The sequence below is a fragment of the Myodes glareolus genome, chromosome 3 (genome assembly GCF_982192425.1).
Source record: "Myodes glareolus chromosome 3, mMyoGla1.1, whole genome shotgun sequence".
Lineage (NCBI taxonomy): Eukaryota > Metazoa > Chordata > Mammalia > Rodentia > Cricetidae > Myodes > Myodes glareolus.
The window spans coordinates 38824168-38841845 of record NC_142028.1 but is presented as its reverse complement, the minus strand read 5'-3'; the positions used below and the strand labels follow the sequence as shown (position 1 = coordinate 38841845).

Below are 17678 nucleotides of genomic sequence, written 5' to 3'. Positions count from 1 at the left end.
GGTAAAAAAGACAATGCGCTTCCTTGGACAGGAGCTATGTCTGCCTAAATCCTGAGGCAGACTTCTGAGGACTGCATCTCTCTGTGCATGCAGTGTACCAGGTGCTCTGTTTATCTCCCTCCCTCCCTCCCTCCATCCATCCTTCCTTCCCTCCCTGTCCTCCTCTCTGTCTCTCCCTTAAGCTGCCTACCAAATTGGAGGTCTACATCTTCACCATGTTATACTCAGTGCCTGCCCTATGCCACACCCATAAAATTTTTGTTGATTCTTTTTTCTTTTTCTTTCTTTCTTTCTTTCTTTTTTCTTTTCTTTTCTTTTTTTTTTTTTTAGACAGGATTTCAAAGAGGATGACCTTGAACTCCTGGTCCTCCTGCCCTTACCTCCTGGGTGCTGGAATTGCAGTCAAGCACCACCATACCAGGTTTATGTAGCGCTGGTAATGAAAGCAAGGGTTATGATAGACAAGCACACTACAGAGTTATCTTCTCAGCCCCATTACTTGTTGAAATAATGTGTTATTCATTTTGTTTTCACTCACAGAGCTGAGAACAAATACCAGCATGAAGTCAAAGTAAGCGGAAGGATAATGTGGCCCTGGGATTGCTTCCCTCTGCGCAGAGGGGTTCCTGGCTGACTCAGACAAGGACTGAATGAATGGAGATGTGAATGGAGATACTCAGAGCCATGGGAGTCCCTGCATAGATCCTGCCCATAGGTCTGGCTGAGTGAAATGGCTGCTACTTCTTTTTTTTTTTTCAGAACCTAAGATCCTTTGGGGATATAGACAGAAGAGAAAGGCAGCCCCAGGCCTGCCCCATCCTCACCCCTCATGACAACAACAAGAGACTTCCAACAGATTAGAGCAGGGGATAACCAAATACAATCTTAGGACATTAATGGGTCCTGGGTCAGTCACTATGTTCTCCAAGAAATCTGCAGAAGCCCTTCTCAGTTTCATCTCCCCATGCATTGCTGACAAGGTGAATGACACTGTCCCCATCACTTCCCTATCCCTGGCCCCAGATACCACTATCTAGTCAGTCCATGCTAAAGTGTGCCACTTCACACCCACCTGAAACCACAGTTGGTCTGTATAAAGGGCTTTCTATTATTCATCCTCCAATGCCTAAATACAGCCACCTGCCAGGTGGCTTCCCGGGGGACATCAGGGAAAATGCCACCTCCTGAGGACTTGTCTATAAGCCATATTTAATTGAGATCAGTTGCCACACTGTAGAGGAGTCCATCAGCTTCCAATCATTCTGCCCTAGCCCGGGTCCTTGGGGCAGGGGCAAAGCTTGATCGACCACTTAATCCCCAGAACTTGAATCCTGAATGAATGTGTAGATAACTGGATAAATAGACACATAGTCCTTGGCCTCCAGGGTTCAGAATCGTCATCCTTCTTATGCTAATTGTAATATGACCGGAGAAAGTGTCCAGAAGGGTCACCCCACTGGGGGATGGCTTCCTGAAGGCTGGAGCCAGGGCCATGTGAAGGTGGCAACCCTGGCACATAGAGAATGGAACAACATCTCTCCCAGCATTCTCCTCTTCCTCATACCCAAGCCCACCCCACCCTGGAGTCCAATGACTCCCCTTTCAGAGGAAAACCACAGACCTGCTCCAAGGCACAGAAGAACAGCGCCAAGGTGTTAGTCTCTTCTGGGTCACTGTGAACAAAGCCAGCTTCAAATAGGAGAGATGAACATTAGCTCACTGCCCAGAGGCTTAGTCTGTTACACTCAGAGCAAACGCTAGAGGGAAGTGCCTGCTGCGATGCGGGGGCAGGAACACTGGGGAAGATGAGGGAGAGGTTTGTGACTGGATCCACAACAGCCAAGCTAACTAAAAAATAGGAAAACCAGTCCCTGAGAAAGCCAACGAAGCCGACCTCAGGCGGGTTCCAGCTGGATCAGCGCCTGCCTGGGGAGCGTGTGAAAGACGCTGACATTCTTTCCCTAGTAAACTTGTCAACTCTCAGGCATTCACACCGTTCTAGAGTCCTGATTTCCCAGTCACAGGTTAGAGTGAGGGTAAGGGTGACTAAAAAACCTCCATCAATTCTGGGACCACCTAGATCACTCCAGGGTTAAGCCAGAGGAGGAGATGGAAGGACAAGACTTACAAGTCCTGATAGTAAAGACAGGTCTCCTGCCACTCTGCAGGATGCACTTGTCTGTTTTAGCTCTCAGGGTGCTAAAAATAAACCTTGACTGTTTGCCAGCCCAACCTGTGCCCTGGGGTGAATTCCTCCTTCCAGGCACAAAAAAAAAAAAAAAAAAAAAAAAAACACGCAAGACTGTTGTGGCTGTCAGGGTTAGAGGAATACAGGAGGAAGCATCTTCCGACCCAGCCGACCCAGGACAATCCTGTCATGGCAGAGCAAAGCGACTCACCTCACAGGAGACAGGAAGTAGGTGAGTACAGGAAGAGGCTGGACAGGGTAAGCCCTTCAATGGCCTGCAGCTCCCAGTGGTCCCTCCTCCAACTAGACCCCGCCTCCCATCGTTCTAACACCTTCAGATCATCTGCTTCAATTCTGAATCCCTCAGTGGGGTCATCTGTAGAAGCGCCCTCACAGTCAGTTCCAGGGTTGTGCTCTCCTGATTCCCTAAGTGTCCAGTGAAACCGACAATCAAGATGAACTGGGAGTGGGGAGGTGGCCTGGTCTCTAAAGGGCTTGCTGTGCAAGTGTGAGGACCTGAGCTCAGTCCCCCAGGTTAAATATATATATTGGGTCTGGTGAGATGGCTCAGCAGGTAGAGGTGCTTGCCACCAAGCCTGATGACCTTAATTCAATCCCAAGGACCCACATGGCAGAAGGAGACAACAGATTCTTTCCGCTTGTCCTTTGACTCTACATGGATGCTGTGGATTGCTCACTTGCGTGCACATGCACACACCTGCACATACACACAACACACACACGGGGTGGGGGGGGGAATAAAATGTAATTTTATTTTTTTTAATAATAAAACAACAAGTACACAGTGGTTGACCACCACACTCAGTTACTAATCTAAGGAGACTCCAGGAGACATTTCTAGTTCCCTGCAGGAGAAACCCCCTAAAAACCCATCTCGTCCCCTCCAGGATAGGAGGGGTCTTGGTAGTCATTATCTGTTCCTTATGGTATCCCTATTCACGGTTAGGGTCCTGGTGGCCAAGAGAAGGGACATGTGCCAAGGTCACTTAGCAGCTAGCAAGAGACAGGGCTGGGACAGAGCCCACCTCCCTTCTTGAGCAGCTGATCCTGGGAGGAGCCTGAGTACTCCAGGCAAATTCCAGGGACTCCATGGGAGTTGCTCAGCCCGCCTCCACAGAGTACTGGGAAGGCCAGGCCCTGGAGGCTGGCAGGGAATGCCAGGTCTCCTCTCCCGTGAGGCCAGTGGCCAGCACAGCCCCCTTTAAGGCGTGCTCTACCATCCAGTCTTAATTTTAGCTTGGAGGCATGCCACGGGCAGCTTTAACCAGAGGCCTGCTGAAGTTATGCAGGACAGCTGTCAGCCGGCATGCTGGGTGGGGCCTATTTAGCCGTCAGGGGCACCAATCTGGAGACCCCAAGCTTGGTCCTTCTGTTCCAGGACTGTCAACGGCACCAGCCACAAGGCTCGGGTCTCCTCCTGAAGGTGCCACAGCCCCACGATGATGACCGAAGAGCACTCGGATCTGGAGGCCCGGATTATCAAGGACATTCACTGCAAGGAGATAGACCTGGTGAACCGCGACCCCAAGAATATCAATGAGGACATTGTGAAGGTAGGCTCTGTGCCCAAGCAGGGCACCATGGTCCTCATAGACTTGCGGTCAGCCTCCCCAAAGCCCTGGATACTGTCTTCTTTGAACCTCAGCAAACAGGCCTTAGAAGGCCAGTAGAAAACTTTAGCCACGTGCATGATGGGGCTAAGGGGAAGACTCAAAAAATACCGTCTTACTAGCAGTTCCAATTGCCTGCCCTGGGCTCTGGCCCCAGGCCCAGGAGGAATGGCTGGGAAGATTCAGAACCCGGGCCAAGTCGGTTGCTCTACTGTGCCAGCGGCACTTAGGCTGTCTCCATAGTGGGCTTGGGGTTATCCTGAGGGCAGCTTCCCCGGTGGCCCCTTCAAGACGCACCTAGTATCTGTTCCTCTGGTACACTGGGCCCTTCAGGCCATCAGTCCAGTTCCCTGCCTCAGCCTAGCTCCCTGCCTCGCTGCAGGGCTGGTGACTACAACCAAGCAAAGGCCTCTCAGCAGGCACCCTGAAGGGAACACTCAAGTCACTAGCCTTGGGTCCCCACAGCTCAATCTCTACTTAAAAGTCAGAGGGATCCCCCTCAGAAGTGAGTCCCCAGAGAGATTGCGCAACCCAACTAAGTATTGAGAAGCACAGCCAGAGCTGCCTGTAGAATTACAGGTGCAATGTGACCCTTGTACTGCTGACCTGTGAACAGTAAAACCACCAACGGTACTGCAGTCACTCCGTACCAGCTTCTATGCCCTGTACATGATTGTAGGGGTGGTGTTGTCTTGGCACAACAGTCCCTGTGGTTTAGTTTTACATGTGTAGATTTATAAGATTAGACTCAGCATCGTGCATGGTTGACAGAAAAGCTAAACAGACCGTGCAGAGATGACCAATGGACCCACCTGCTCTGAAACTTTAACTTTTTCTAGTGGTCACTCTCAAAAAAGAAAACTCTCAAGTTGAAATTGATTTTCATGGGACTGGCAAGATGTCTCAGTAAATAAAAGATGGCCCCTGCCAAACCCGAGGACCCGAGTTCAGCCCCCAGAACATATGTAGTAGGAGGGGAGAACAGACTCCTGCAAGCCCTCTGATTTCCACACACACACCATAGTGCACACATGCATACACACTAATTAATTTACTAATTTTAAATTAATTTTTAGGTTTTTATTAAGCTCTATATCCAGAATTGTAGCATCTCAGTATCTAAGCTATATAAAATTATACATATTTGTTTCTAGAACTTTCTATATGTCTTGTACTGAGAATACACCTCAGTGTGGACTCCAGATTTTTCTTTGAAATGCATGTTCCATATTTGGTTTATAAAATGTAATGTTGAAAACTGATTCACATATTCAAATTGTGCCAGACATTCTTAAGTTTTCCAATAGTGAAGCTGCCCTCCCACTTTGGTATTTTGTTTGTTTTTGTTTTCTTTTTTGAGCCAGGGTTTCTCTATATAGTGTTGGTTGTCCTGGAACTCACTTTGTAGACCAGGCTGGCTTTTGTGCTCAGAGATCCATCTGCCTCTGCTTCCGCAGTGCTGGGATCAAAGGGGCGTGCCACCACTGTTCAAAAATATATCTCTCTTTTTATATTGTGATTATGATGACTCAGAATTTAGAGACCTAGGGTCATTTGATTTTGGTGACGCAACCAAGAGTTCATTCAAAGACACAGCCAGAGCTGGCCTCCTTCAGAACAGCTCCTTCTACACGATAAAAACCTAACTTCCCATGTGCCTGTCCATACCCAACATAAGCTTCTGCCCCCTGTTTGCTGTGCCTGGTGACTCCCCATGCCAGCCTCACCCAGCATGTCCCTGTATCTTGAGCAGAAGTGCTTGCCTTCACTCCACCCCACTCAGACTTCAAGGACACTACCAAATGTCACCTCCTCCAGGAAGACTTCCCTGACTCCTGCAGGTAGCCACACCCCTGTGCCCTTTCTCTAGGACCGACCACTCGAACAGCTCACGCTGTTGTGTGTTATATTGACATACATCACTAATGGTGGAGATAGAACTCCACGGGATATTTACAAAGCAAAACTTTCTAACTTCAAAATACTAGAGAAGCGTAGCAGTCATGGTTTCCTTAGAGCGGTCCAGCTGAACCACCTACTTCAACTCCAGACTCCTCCCCCAAAGTGAAAACACTGGGCATGTCACCTAAGCTTCTGAACCTCCTGTGACACTGCAACAGTACCATTTATCTCCGTCAGGAACAAGAACTTCAGACAGCTCTGAGCAGCAGAAATGTCATGTGTGGGCTGAAGGAGATGAGGAATTTGAAGGTGTGTAGCATGGTCCCCACTCCCAGGAAGTGTGGAGTTAATTGGAGCTGAACAGAGCCCTCAAGCAGCTTCCAGTCTAGAAGGCTGGAGAACTGAGCCCTCTGGAGTCCCTGGTGAGCCCCTGGAGTTGAGGATGAGAAGGATGGGGAAGCAGTTCCTTGGGGAGGCTGGGATGGATGTCAAGTGCAGAGGGGACTCAAGTTCTACTGAGCCAAGAGAGGGCAGCGTCAAGCCCTAGGCTCAGACTATGATCCACAGAAAGAGGTAGAGACAGCAATATAGATATCCTGCTTTCTGCAGCTTCTCTGCGGCAGAGGGGGTCCTCTCTAACATTCCTGATCCCCACACAAATAGTTCCCAAAGACGAAATAAATGATGCACAGATAGCTTTGTCCAGAGGAAATAACTGACACTATTTGGTCCTTGTCTGCCTTGGGAAGTTGTCGTGCATTTCCTTTCCTTCATTTTTAATGAATCAGAAATGAATCATTTAGAAACACAGGACAGGGATATCAGGAGATAAATACCACACCCAGGTTCACTGAGACTTTAGGACAGTCCATCTGCTGAGAGAGAGAGAGAGAAAGACAGAGAGAGAGAGAGAGAGAGAGAGAGAGAGAGAGAGAGAGAGAGAGAAAACTGGCTGACTGAAAGTGGTGGGGGAAGGGGTGACAGGACAGCCTTCTAGCCTGGGTTTCTGTCATCACCTGGTAAACAAACAAGACAGAAAGATGGTTGTCAGGTGAGAGGGGAGGACAGAGAGATAAGACAGAGGCCAAGGCGAAGGCACAGAAGGCCACAGCAGCAGACTAAGTGCCCTCTGCCAAGGTGTTCTCGCTTGTCAGCAGGGTCCTTGTGGGTTAGAATGACAAGATCAGAATCCAGGAAGGACCACTTGTCGTCCCCATTTCTGGAACAAGCAAAGACACTAGGCTTGCTGAGTGTCTCGGAAAATCCTTTTGGGTAGAGGCTCATAGTCCCCTCTGCAATCAGTTGCTAATTTCACACAGTAAAACCCAGGAGAGGAAGCAGACAGAGCCACCTGGGGAGCACCGGCACCTGGGGAGCACCGGTACAGGGAGATACCAAGTGGCACTGCCCTTGAACATAGTCGAGGAGAAAATGGGACCTGTACACCCACTAGACTTATTAGTCTCCCATCCTCGGGTCAGGCCCCTGGCTGAGTGGAAGTCATGAGAGATGATGGCTGGGAAGAAAACACTTCACTCTTTTCCCCACCCATCTCTGCCCCTAGTATGGACCCCCACATGGTCCTGAGAGCCTGCTGTGTACCTACCAGGCACCAGTTTGACCTAGAGGATATGGTGGGAACTGTTTGCGTACCACATACCGGGCTTGGGGGCCACTAAGCTCACTAGTACATGTGCCCCACATGATGGCACGTCCTGAAGACTCAGCTTGTAGAGACTCTAACAGCCCCGGCCACGCATACCTAGAAACCCCAGCCTACCCCTGTCACTGGGGTCACTCTGAGCAGGCTCATGACTAATTCCAAATTCCCTCCTCGTTGGCTCACACATAGGTGCTAGGTTCTGTTGAAGCAACTTTATCTCTCCCTCCTTGGGTGCCTCATGTCAGCCCCAAAGACTTGAATAGATGTGTCAAAACGTTTTCCTTATATGAATTCTCTACCCACTTCCAATTCACACCTGCCACAAAACACCCTGCCCCTTCCAGTAGCACCTTTTGCTTGTCAGCTAAGGCCAAGAAGCGCCAGAGATGCCAGCAGTCTGCCACTCCCCTCAAAGTCCCACTTCCGGCTTTGGTGGAACAGGGACACTCTGCTGTGTAGTAAAACTGACCCGAGAATCGAAGCCTTGCCATGAGAGAGACTAGAGTAAGTACAGGGAAAGGTGACAAATGCCATAAGCTGGTGTCAGATGAGGTGTCCTGGAAGGTTAGGGGAGAAGAGTGACTTGTGCCTGGGAAAATCAGGAGCCATCCTCTCTTGGCAAAACGATACCCAAGGTGGACGTTTTAAAATGAGGGGGAAAAAAAAGTAAATTGAGGAACAGGTGTTCTAAGAAGAGAAAATGGAATATGATAAGGAGGCTTTTCACAGTTCTAGGAGGACTATGGATGGAGCCCGGGAGTGTGAGAGGCAGGTATAGACACCACCCCTTCCTTCCTGTGTGCATGGCAGACATTACTAATAGATCACAGTACTTTTCCAGGAAGTGAAGCCCCACCAGCTAGCCAGAGTTGGTACCACAAATAGAACCTCTCTATTCCTCTGGCTGCTGGAGAATCCTGAACATCCAATGAGGAAAGCCCGGAGTACCTGAGAACGAATTTGTGGGTGAGAAAGCAGGAAGAGCATATTGAAGGTGGATCGTGGTTCACACAGTCCTCCCAGCCCTTCCCTTCCTGTGCCATGCCCCCTGTAAGTCACCTCTCAGAATGGCGGCAAGGGCCCTGGGAAGCTGACTCAGTCAGAGGAGCGTTCACTGCACAAGCAGGAGTACCTGAGTTTAGTTCCCACAATGCACATCAAAAGCCAGGCAGGGCTGGTATGTGCCTGTAGCCCCAGCACTAGGGCTGGGGAAGATGAGATATCCCTGAGCCTCTCAGGCTAGCTGAATGGGTAAGTTCCAGGTGAGAGACTGTCTCAGGGAAACAAAGTGGAAAAGCAGCTGAGGAAGATTCAGTGTTGACCTCTGGCCTCTGGCCTCTGTGCATGCGCACACGTGCGCGCGCGCACACACACACACATACACATGCACACACACACGCACACACACACACACACACACACGTATACACGCATACATATGAACACATACAAGGCTACATGGAACTAATATGGAGGTATTCTCACTTGGTGATACAGAGACTATGCTGGTCTAGACCAGTGGTTCTCAACCTTCCTAACGCTGTGACCCTTTAAAGCAGTTCCTCAAGTTGTGCTGACCCCCAACCATACAATTATTTTGTTGCTACTTCAAAACTGTAATTTTACTACTCTTACGAATTGCAACATAAATATCTGTGTTTTCCAATTGTCTTAGGGAACCCCTTGTGAAATGGTCTTTCAACCCCTCAAAGGGTCACGCACGACCCACAGGTTGAGAACAGCTGGTCCAGACCTTTCAAAATGTGGTCTCCTTTTGTGGGGTTAACTTGCTAAAACTTAGTTCCCTGTGTTCTGCCATCAGAACTCTTTATTCATTCAGCCAAGGTAGAGAATATCTTGTGCTTTAGTTTTGGAACATAAGCAAACAAGCCTGCTCCCACCTCAGCTTCTAGAAAATGAAGCTGGGACCCAGGGTGCTCTTCCCAGGGACATACTTTTATTAGTAATCAGCTGTCAAGCAATCCATCTCCCCACAGGTTCTGTGAATTTGAGGAGCTGGCTAGGCAGTTCTACTCTCTCTGGGGACATCTCCGACAGCTTCAGTCAGATGGGAGCCGAAGGCTGACATCACACCCCGCTCTTCAGAGCTGGGCCATTCAAGAAGGTCCTCTGCTATTCTAGGACACAGGTAGAGCCAGGGGACAGGACCCAGTGTGGATGCTGGGATGGCTGAGCCTCTGTCCCAGAGTTTTACGACTGTTTCTAGAAGAGCGGTGTAACACGCACTTAGCACCACTGGCCTCTACAGCAAGGTATAAAAGTAAGCCTCAAAAAATGGTGACTCAGGAGTCCCCAAAGATGAAGGTGCCAGGGCTTCTTAGTCTTCAGTCTGGAACTGACCCAAAGCTCTCTCTGTCATATTCTGGTGGTTAAAATGAGTCTCATGGCAAACTCAGACTTGAGATGGGACAAGACCACCCACGGGCGCAGATACAAAGAACAGTGACTCATTGAGGGTTATTTGAGGAGACCTGCTAGCCTGCGGCCAAAAGCTAGTACACAGTCTAGGGCTCCAGCCAAGGCATTTCCACTGCTCCCCACTCCACCAGCACCATCCTCACCAAAGGCACTAGCTGAGAGAGTAAGAGAGATGCCAAGAAGGAGCCAGCAAGAGGCCAGATGCCAAATGCACTGGGAAGACAGATTTCCTTTCTCACTTCCTGCGACCCTGTTTTGGTCCCTTCCCTGGCACTTACACAAACACAAGTCTTTGTGTTCCAGCAAGCGTTCTCTGGGTAGCCCTGTAAGATGCTCTCAGCCCAAGACACTGGTAATACTGCCCACCTCCTGCACTGTGTTCTGAGCTTCAGCTCCTACTGGGGTATCCAGCTGCAGAGAATGGAGAAAGTCAGAAGTGACTGAAGTCCTGAGTGAATGTGTGCTGTTGACACAGGAATAGTGATGTCAAAGGTCCCAAGGCCTCAGACCCATGGAGCAATGGCGAAGTTTTCTCCACAGGGGGTGAGGGTCAGAGGTAAATGGCAAAACCATTCCTTCTGGTCTGCGTTTGGATGTTGATAACGTGTGTAGAAAGTGTCCGCATAGCTTTCTTCCCCTGGATACTTACAACCTAGAGACTGCTCCAACAGAGACAAGTTAAACCAGCCTCCTTGATCTAACTCCATACCACAAACCCTGCCTCTTTGTTCAGCTGTCTACAATAATCCTGCCTCTCTGATCAACTCTATAATAAATATGCTGAGCTTCCGGGGTGCTATGGTTTCTCCATCCAAGAGCCCCGACCGCCTGACCAGAGATTTCTGTCTGTGTTTGTCTTTTCTTCATTCCCTTACCTCCACAGTCAGGCTTGTCCCTGGAACAGTGCTGAACAAGGCACCCAGCCCACGTGATAGCCCTGAACAAGAAGCATGCAGCAGAGATTCAGGCACAAGCTTTGCTGTCTGTCTGACTTGGGTCTCCTGCTTGGCCCTCAAACACCCTATGAAATGGCTAGTATAAGATACATGGGCAGAGATGATCTCATAGAACCCAAATGCATTGTGGGAATTATCATGGTCACCCCAGATCAGACAGAAATCGGCTAATGTCATTTCTAACAAAAGAAGCAAATCTCATCCATCTTTTAAAACTGTTTTTGCAGCTGTCATCTCACTTCACCTTGTAATTTTCTACGTCAGTGCCTTTCAGACTGTGCGGGGAAGGGTCAGTCCTACTGTGACCATTCCAGCCTGTTGTACAGCAATACTTTTGTAAGACATAGTAAAAATTAATGATCAGAGAAATGAAAAGTGGGTCTGAAGTATAAATCCTCATTAACATTATTATTCAGTAGTCATAAAACAACTGCATTGAATCTCTGTGACTACGTCTATCACCAACTCAGCTTCTGCACTGATCTTCTGGAACAGAATGACCACCCCTTACATAGCAAGACAGCAGGCCAGGAAACCGGGACCCAGATATGCTAAGCTACTTGCTCCTGTCGTATGACTCCCAAGCTGACGCTATGCTGAGGATTGTGTGTATTCTCTCTTGTAGAGTTCAACACAGCAAATAACTAGACTCCTAGAGAGGAGAAGCCTAACACCTTGAATCACACAGTAACTCAACAGCCAATTGGAAGCTGGAATCCCAGCACCACCTCCCCCACTCCGAGATATCTTATCTGAATTGTCCTGACCCTGGATGACCAAGGACCGAGTCACGTGGAATTCTTGGTGAAGGCAGAATTTTGACAGGGGTAGGTCTGTCTTTCCCCAGTCATCCTTAGGCAACCCAATGGTCCTACACATTTCCAATCCTCTCAGTGACCATGGGGGCTGTGCAGGCCTGTGCCAGTTAACCAACTGGCTTTTTGGGTGCTCCAAATATAACTCTGTCAGAGGAGAAGACAGGATCCAAAACAGCACCAGCCTTCCCTTCCCACCATCCAGCTACATAGGTGGTTCTGAGGCTTCCTCAGCCCCAACCCTGCAAGAAAAAGCCTTCTTCCTTCCACTGCTAGCAAAGAAATAGGAAAAAAAGTCGCAGTGTGCTTGATGTGCTGGCATGGCCACCTAGAGCTGCTGAGTGACTCTTATGAATGGCTTTTATGAATGGCTCTCCAAACCAGCATTTGTGACCAGAGTGCTCTCCGGTCTCAGATTCAATTTAGGGGAGCAGCTGCCTCCCTCCAGCACAGTCTTCCAACAGCACGTTGCTGTTTCAAAGAAAAGAGGCCAGACATTCGGCTCTCAGGATGATCCCAGGAAATAACTCAAGTGTGGGTGCCAATGTTTTCTGGGAAGAAATGATAATTAAAAAACACAACAGAGAGATCTTCATGGAAGGGACAAGCACTATACGCAGAAAAAGAGAGAAAGAATTTCATCCATTATCCGCTGTCAATGAGAGGTACACGCAGTGTGATGAGGTCAACTGGAGAATTCATTTATTCGTGATTTGGGATGTCCACAGAACTGCTGAGACGCGTTTTATAGGAACTTAAGAGCATTTGAACAAGTACTGTCATTAGGGAGCATCCACCATGCGGCAGGTATTGAGTACTGAGCACTGGATGCTCAGTAAGTATTTGTTTCTGTAGATGAACAAATGGGCAATGGATAGATAAGAAGAAAGGGGGGCAGATAGACAAACAGACAAATAGGCAGGAGGATGAATGAACTGATAGAGATAGAGAAGTGTATAGATGGGTGGGTGGGTAGAAAATGGATGGGAGAATGGATGGTAGATAGATAGATGGGTAGATCGATAGATTATAGATAGATGATGATAGATAGATAGATAGATAGATAGATAGATAGATAGATAGATAGATAGTAGATAGATGATAGACAGACAGACAGCCATGTCAGACCCACCCATTCAGCAGCTGCACTGATGTGCAAGCTCACCTTTGGACCCTAGATTCCCAGTTTTCGTTTTTGGTTGGTGTTGTTTGAGATGGAATCTCACACTATAGACAGACTGACCTGTAGCCCACTACGTAGTCCAGGCTTTCATCAAACTTATATCAATTCTCCTGTCTCAGCCTCCCTGGGGTTGGGATTACAGGCATGGCTAGCTCTTTATTGAGGAATGCCCTCCACTACAGTCTCCACCTCTAATAACAGCTGTTCAGTCCATCTCTGTGTAGCAAGTACCCAAGATGTCTAACTTACAAAGAGTGCAGGTTGTTTTTGGCTCATGGTTTTGGAGGTCTCAGTCCATGACAGAGACCTCGTGGCTTTGAGTCTATGATGAGACTGTCCACCATGGCCAAACCATTCACCTCATGGTGGGAAGTGAATGATGAAGAGGAAGGGACAAAGTTGGCTTTAAAGTCACACCACCTATAGTCTAACAACCTTCCACGAGGTGCCAACTCAAAGGTCCTTTGGCCTCCCAGTGGTGCCACTCTGGGACCAAGGCTTTAACGCACGTTCCATTAGAAGGAATTTCAGATCGGAACCCTAGCAGCAGCTAGCCATTCCTCACCCCGCCACTCAGTGCCAGCCGTTGTCCTGCATCTTCACATGTCTCAATTTAGTTCATCCTCCCACGATGCCTACAAAACAGGACAAGGAAAATGCAACCCAGAAAAACCCAATAACTTGATAGGGGCCATTCAGCCAATAAGCAGCTAGACAGGGTCCAGGCAGGGCAGCCACTTGAGAGCCAGACACAAACAGGAAGAGTGTGTCAAATGGAGGAAGCCGCTGAATTAAAGGGGCAGGCGGGGCTACTGTGGTTGATGAGCTGCAGCTCTGGGTGGGCGGTAAAGATAAAGAGCTGCGGCTCTGTCTCGGAATAGGTTTCTCTGCCTACCAAGGGCCAGATCTCACTGGGAGGGTTCGCCCTCCCTGACGGATGCAGCATAGCCAGCATACACCTTGGGGTCTGACCCCCGCTGTAGTAGTGGGAAGACATTGGATTAGTCAGGACACCTGGACTGAACCTGGTTCAGGTTCAGGCTAGAGCCCCCACTTCTGGGCCTCTATGCTCCCCCAGGTAGGTGATGAGGAATGGGAAGCCTGCCAACAAAGAACCTGCAGCTCAGGACTATCACATGAAAGAGAGGCAAGACCAGGATAGGCTGAGCAAGGAGGCCAGTGGGAAGGAGTCAAATGGGCCAAAGGCAGAGAAGCAAACCTCTGCCCAAATGCCTCTTTGCTGGCAGAGTTTCTGAGGTCATGCGGGTCTCTCTACAAGCTACTTCAGGAGATCCTCTCAGGAAGGGTGTTGGCACCATGGAGGTTGGAAAGGTCTCTGAGGTCAAAACCTTTCCATAGACAGAATTCCCTCTCTGAGAGATGGGGATGAGGAATGTACCCAGGTTAGGCTGGAGGGGCCCTCCAGCCTAACTTCTAGGATCCTAAACTTTGGGAGATCCATGAAGAGTTAGAAACTCTCCATTTTTGCTCCACAGAAACCAGAGGTGAAGATGCCAGTTCTAGGCTGGCTGTGTCTAGCCACAGGCCAGTGGCTCCCATACCTGTGCCTCTTTCCAACTCACAGCTACTGCTGCAAAAGGGGTATCAAGTTCTCATGACCCCCACATCCATTCTCACTGCCAGCATGCCTACTGCCCAGTTGCAGTAACTAAACAAGCTACTCAAAATCCAGATTCAGCTGAGCACCCCCCACCGCCATCAAAAGGTCCACGGTAGTGAGGTCTCCCCGTGTACCTTCTCCAATACCACCCTGTTCCTTGCTGCATTGGCCTTCAGGAAGCACCTGGATCTCCTGAAGGCTGCACTGTGTAACCCACTGGCTTCTAGCAGCTTCTGTTCTTTTAGTCCCCATGCTCTTTTCCAGCCCACAACTTCTCTGCCCACCTGGTAGCCTTCAGACACAAGCTACCACCAGGAAGCGCCATAGTCTGAGTTAAATGCCCTTTAGAAGTACCCAGCTCCCACCTCCCACTTAATAAGTACTTACCACCCACATTAGCTCCACGAGGACCAGAGTTTATGACATGTCCACAAGAGATCCACAAATCTCTGCAGGATAAATGACCATCAAGTTATTTTTGTGTTTTTGTTTTTTGTTGTTGTTGTTGTTGTTGTTTATTTTGAAACAGGGACTCATATAACCCAAACTGCTCTTTAACACTTAAAATAGTTGAGGATGACCTTGAACTTCCGATCCTCTTGCCCTCACCTCTCAAGTTCTGGAATTACATGGTTTGTGTGTCATTAAGGATGAAATGCAGGGCTTTGTGTCTGCTAAGCCAATGCTCTACCAGCTGAGCCTCACTCTAGCCCCTGGCCGTCAAACTTCATTAGGATCATTAAATAATAAGATGTATGTGTCATAGCGAGGATTTATGCTGCTGTAATAAAACACCATGGTCAAAGCAACTTGTGGGGGACAGGGTTTATTTCAATGTACAAGTCTCAGGTCATACTTCATCAGTGAGGGAAGTCAGGGCAGGAACTCAAGCATAGGATCCTGGAGTCAGAGACTAAAGCAGAAAGTATGGAGGAACACTAGTAGTTTGAATGTAACTGGCCCCCATAAGCTCATAGGGAGTAGCATTATTAGGCTTTGTTGAAGTAGGATGACCTTCTTAGAGGAAGTGTGTCACTGCGGAGGTGGGCTTTGAGGCCTGCTATGCTCAAGTCATGGCCAGTGTCTCAGTTCCCTTCCTGTTGCCTGTGGGATCAAGATCTAGCTCCTTTCCCCCTCTCAGCTCCTTCTCCAGCACCATGTCTGCCCGCGTGCCACCATGTTCCACCATGATGACAATCTCTGAAACTATAAGTCACTCAATTAATTTTTTCCTTTATATGAGTTGCTATGGTCATGGTGTCTCTTCACAACAACTGAAACCCTAACTAAGACAAACAATTTACTGACTTGCTTTCCAAGGCTTGCTCAACCTCCTTTCTTATATACCCCAGTATCACCTGTCCAGGGATGACACTACCCACAATGGGCTAGGCCCTCCCTGACACAGCAATTACTAATTAAGAAAAATGCACCCTAGGTTTGCCCACAGGCCAATCTGGTAGGGACATTTTCTTCAATAGAGGTTGCTTCTTCCCAAATGACTCTAACTTATGTCAAGTTAACAAAAAACTGGTGGTGTCATCTTTCCATCTCTATAACAAATATCTGAAATAAGCAATGTATAGAAAGGTTTATTATACACACAGATGTGGAGGTATAATCCACAGTCAGTTGGTTGCTTTCAGTCCTGTGGTAAGACAAGTACATCATGGCAGGAGTACATGGTGGAGCCAAACTGTTCCTGACGGCCAGGGAGTAAGAAAAATGAAGACCAGGGCTCCCAGTGTCCCCTGCAGAGCACATTTCAAATGCCCTAACTTCCTCCCTCTACGTTCTACCATCTCCCAATAGTACGATCTTGGGGACCAGGCCTTTGGGAAACATTGCAGACCCAAACTAGAGCAGACACTGCAACTCAAGCACTGCCATATTAAACAAGATATTGACTTCTGGGCATTCTTTTACCCAAGCAAAGGATGAAGAGGCTGGGAAGGCTTCAGAGTATCTTGTAACTACAGTACGTGACAAGTCAGCGGGAATGGAGATCAACATTGTCATCAATATTGGACAATCATTAGAGATATAGCCTCAGACCCCACCAAGACAATCCCAGAGTTTCTTTTATCTTTTTTTTAATCTTTTGTTTAGTTTTATTTTACTTATGTGTATGAATTGCTTTATGTCCATGCACTATGTGCTTGCCTGGGGCCCATGAAATTCAGAAGAGGGTGTCAGATTCCCTGGAACTGGAGTTATGGGTGATTGTGAGCCACTATGTGGAAACGAAACCCAAGCCTGCCAGAGAAACAGGTGCTCGTTTAGCTGTTCAACCATCTATCTGGCTTCACTCCCAGAGTTTCTGATACAGGTTTGCAAACGCAAGAAAGGCCCACATGTGCCGTGAGTTGAGCTGTCCCCTTCTGGCTCCCGCAGGTAGATTTTGAAGATGTGATCGCAGAGCCCGAGGGCACCTACAGCTTCGATGGTGTATGGAAGGTGAGCTACACCACTTTCACCGTCTCCAAGTACTGGTGCTACCGCCTGCTGTCTACCCTGCTGGGTGTGCCGCTGGCCCTGATCTGGGGCTTCCTGTTCGCCTGTATCTCCTTCTGCCACATCTGGGTCGTGGTGCCTTGCATTAAGAGCTACCTGATCGAGATCCAGTGCATCAGCCACATCTACTCACTGTGTATCCGCACCTTCTGCAACCCGCTCTTTGCTGCCCTGGGCCAGGTCTGCAGCAACATCAAGGTGGTACTGCGGAGGGAAGGCTAAAGCCAGGCTGGGCTATGGGGATGGCTGAGCAGGAGAAATTAGGCCAGGTGGCTCCACGCCACGTGGGCTTCCGGAGAGCTCATTCTTTTGAGAGTCCTTTCAATTTCATCTCAAAATGGGAATGCATGGGGCAGGGGAGCCAGAAGGAATAGATGACCCCGTGTGGAACTAGAGACACCCTCGCTCTGCTCAGCCTGCCACGATCCCCCATGAGCCTGCCTGAGGGCAGATGGTTTAAGAGGCAGCTACCGCAAGGCTTTGCGTTCACATGTACTGTAATACCACAAACCAGAGCTAGTCCCCTAGAGGTGCGGCACTGCTCCTCCTGCAGAGAGAGCCAGCAGTGACTGCAGGCAGGAGCAAAGTGCTGCAATAAAGGGTTTCTGCTGCACCGGGGAACACCTTGCTTCGCCTGCCCGTGACTTGGTCGTGTGTCCTTTTCTGGCTCTGAAATCTAGAAAATTCAGCTGGAGCTCTGGGCAACTTGAAAGCAAGCACCAAGTTGTGTTTTCTTTAGCCTTCTGCTTGTTTGCTGGGCCTAGGG

At 48.8% G+C, this 17678-nt stretch overlaps 1 protein-coding gene across 1 annotated transcript; it reads left to right on the top strand.

Annotated features, from left to right (window-relative positions):
• Window positions 1–3448: 3448 nt before the first annotated feature.
• On the top strand, window positions 3449–17533 carry Cav3 (caveolin 3). Its single transcript, XM_048438541.3, has 2 exons — window positions 3449–3762; window positions 16793–17533. Exons 1-2 carry the CDS (start codon window positions 3649–3651, stop codon window positions 17132–17134), a joined length of 456 nt encoding a protein of 151 aa, XP_048294498.2. The 5' UTR covers window positions 3449–3648; the 3' UTR covers window positions 17135–17533.
• The last annotated feature ends 145 nt before the right edge of the window (window positions 17534–17678 follow it).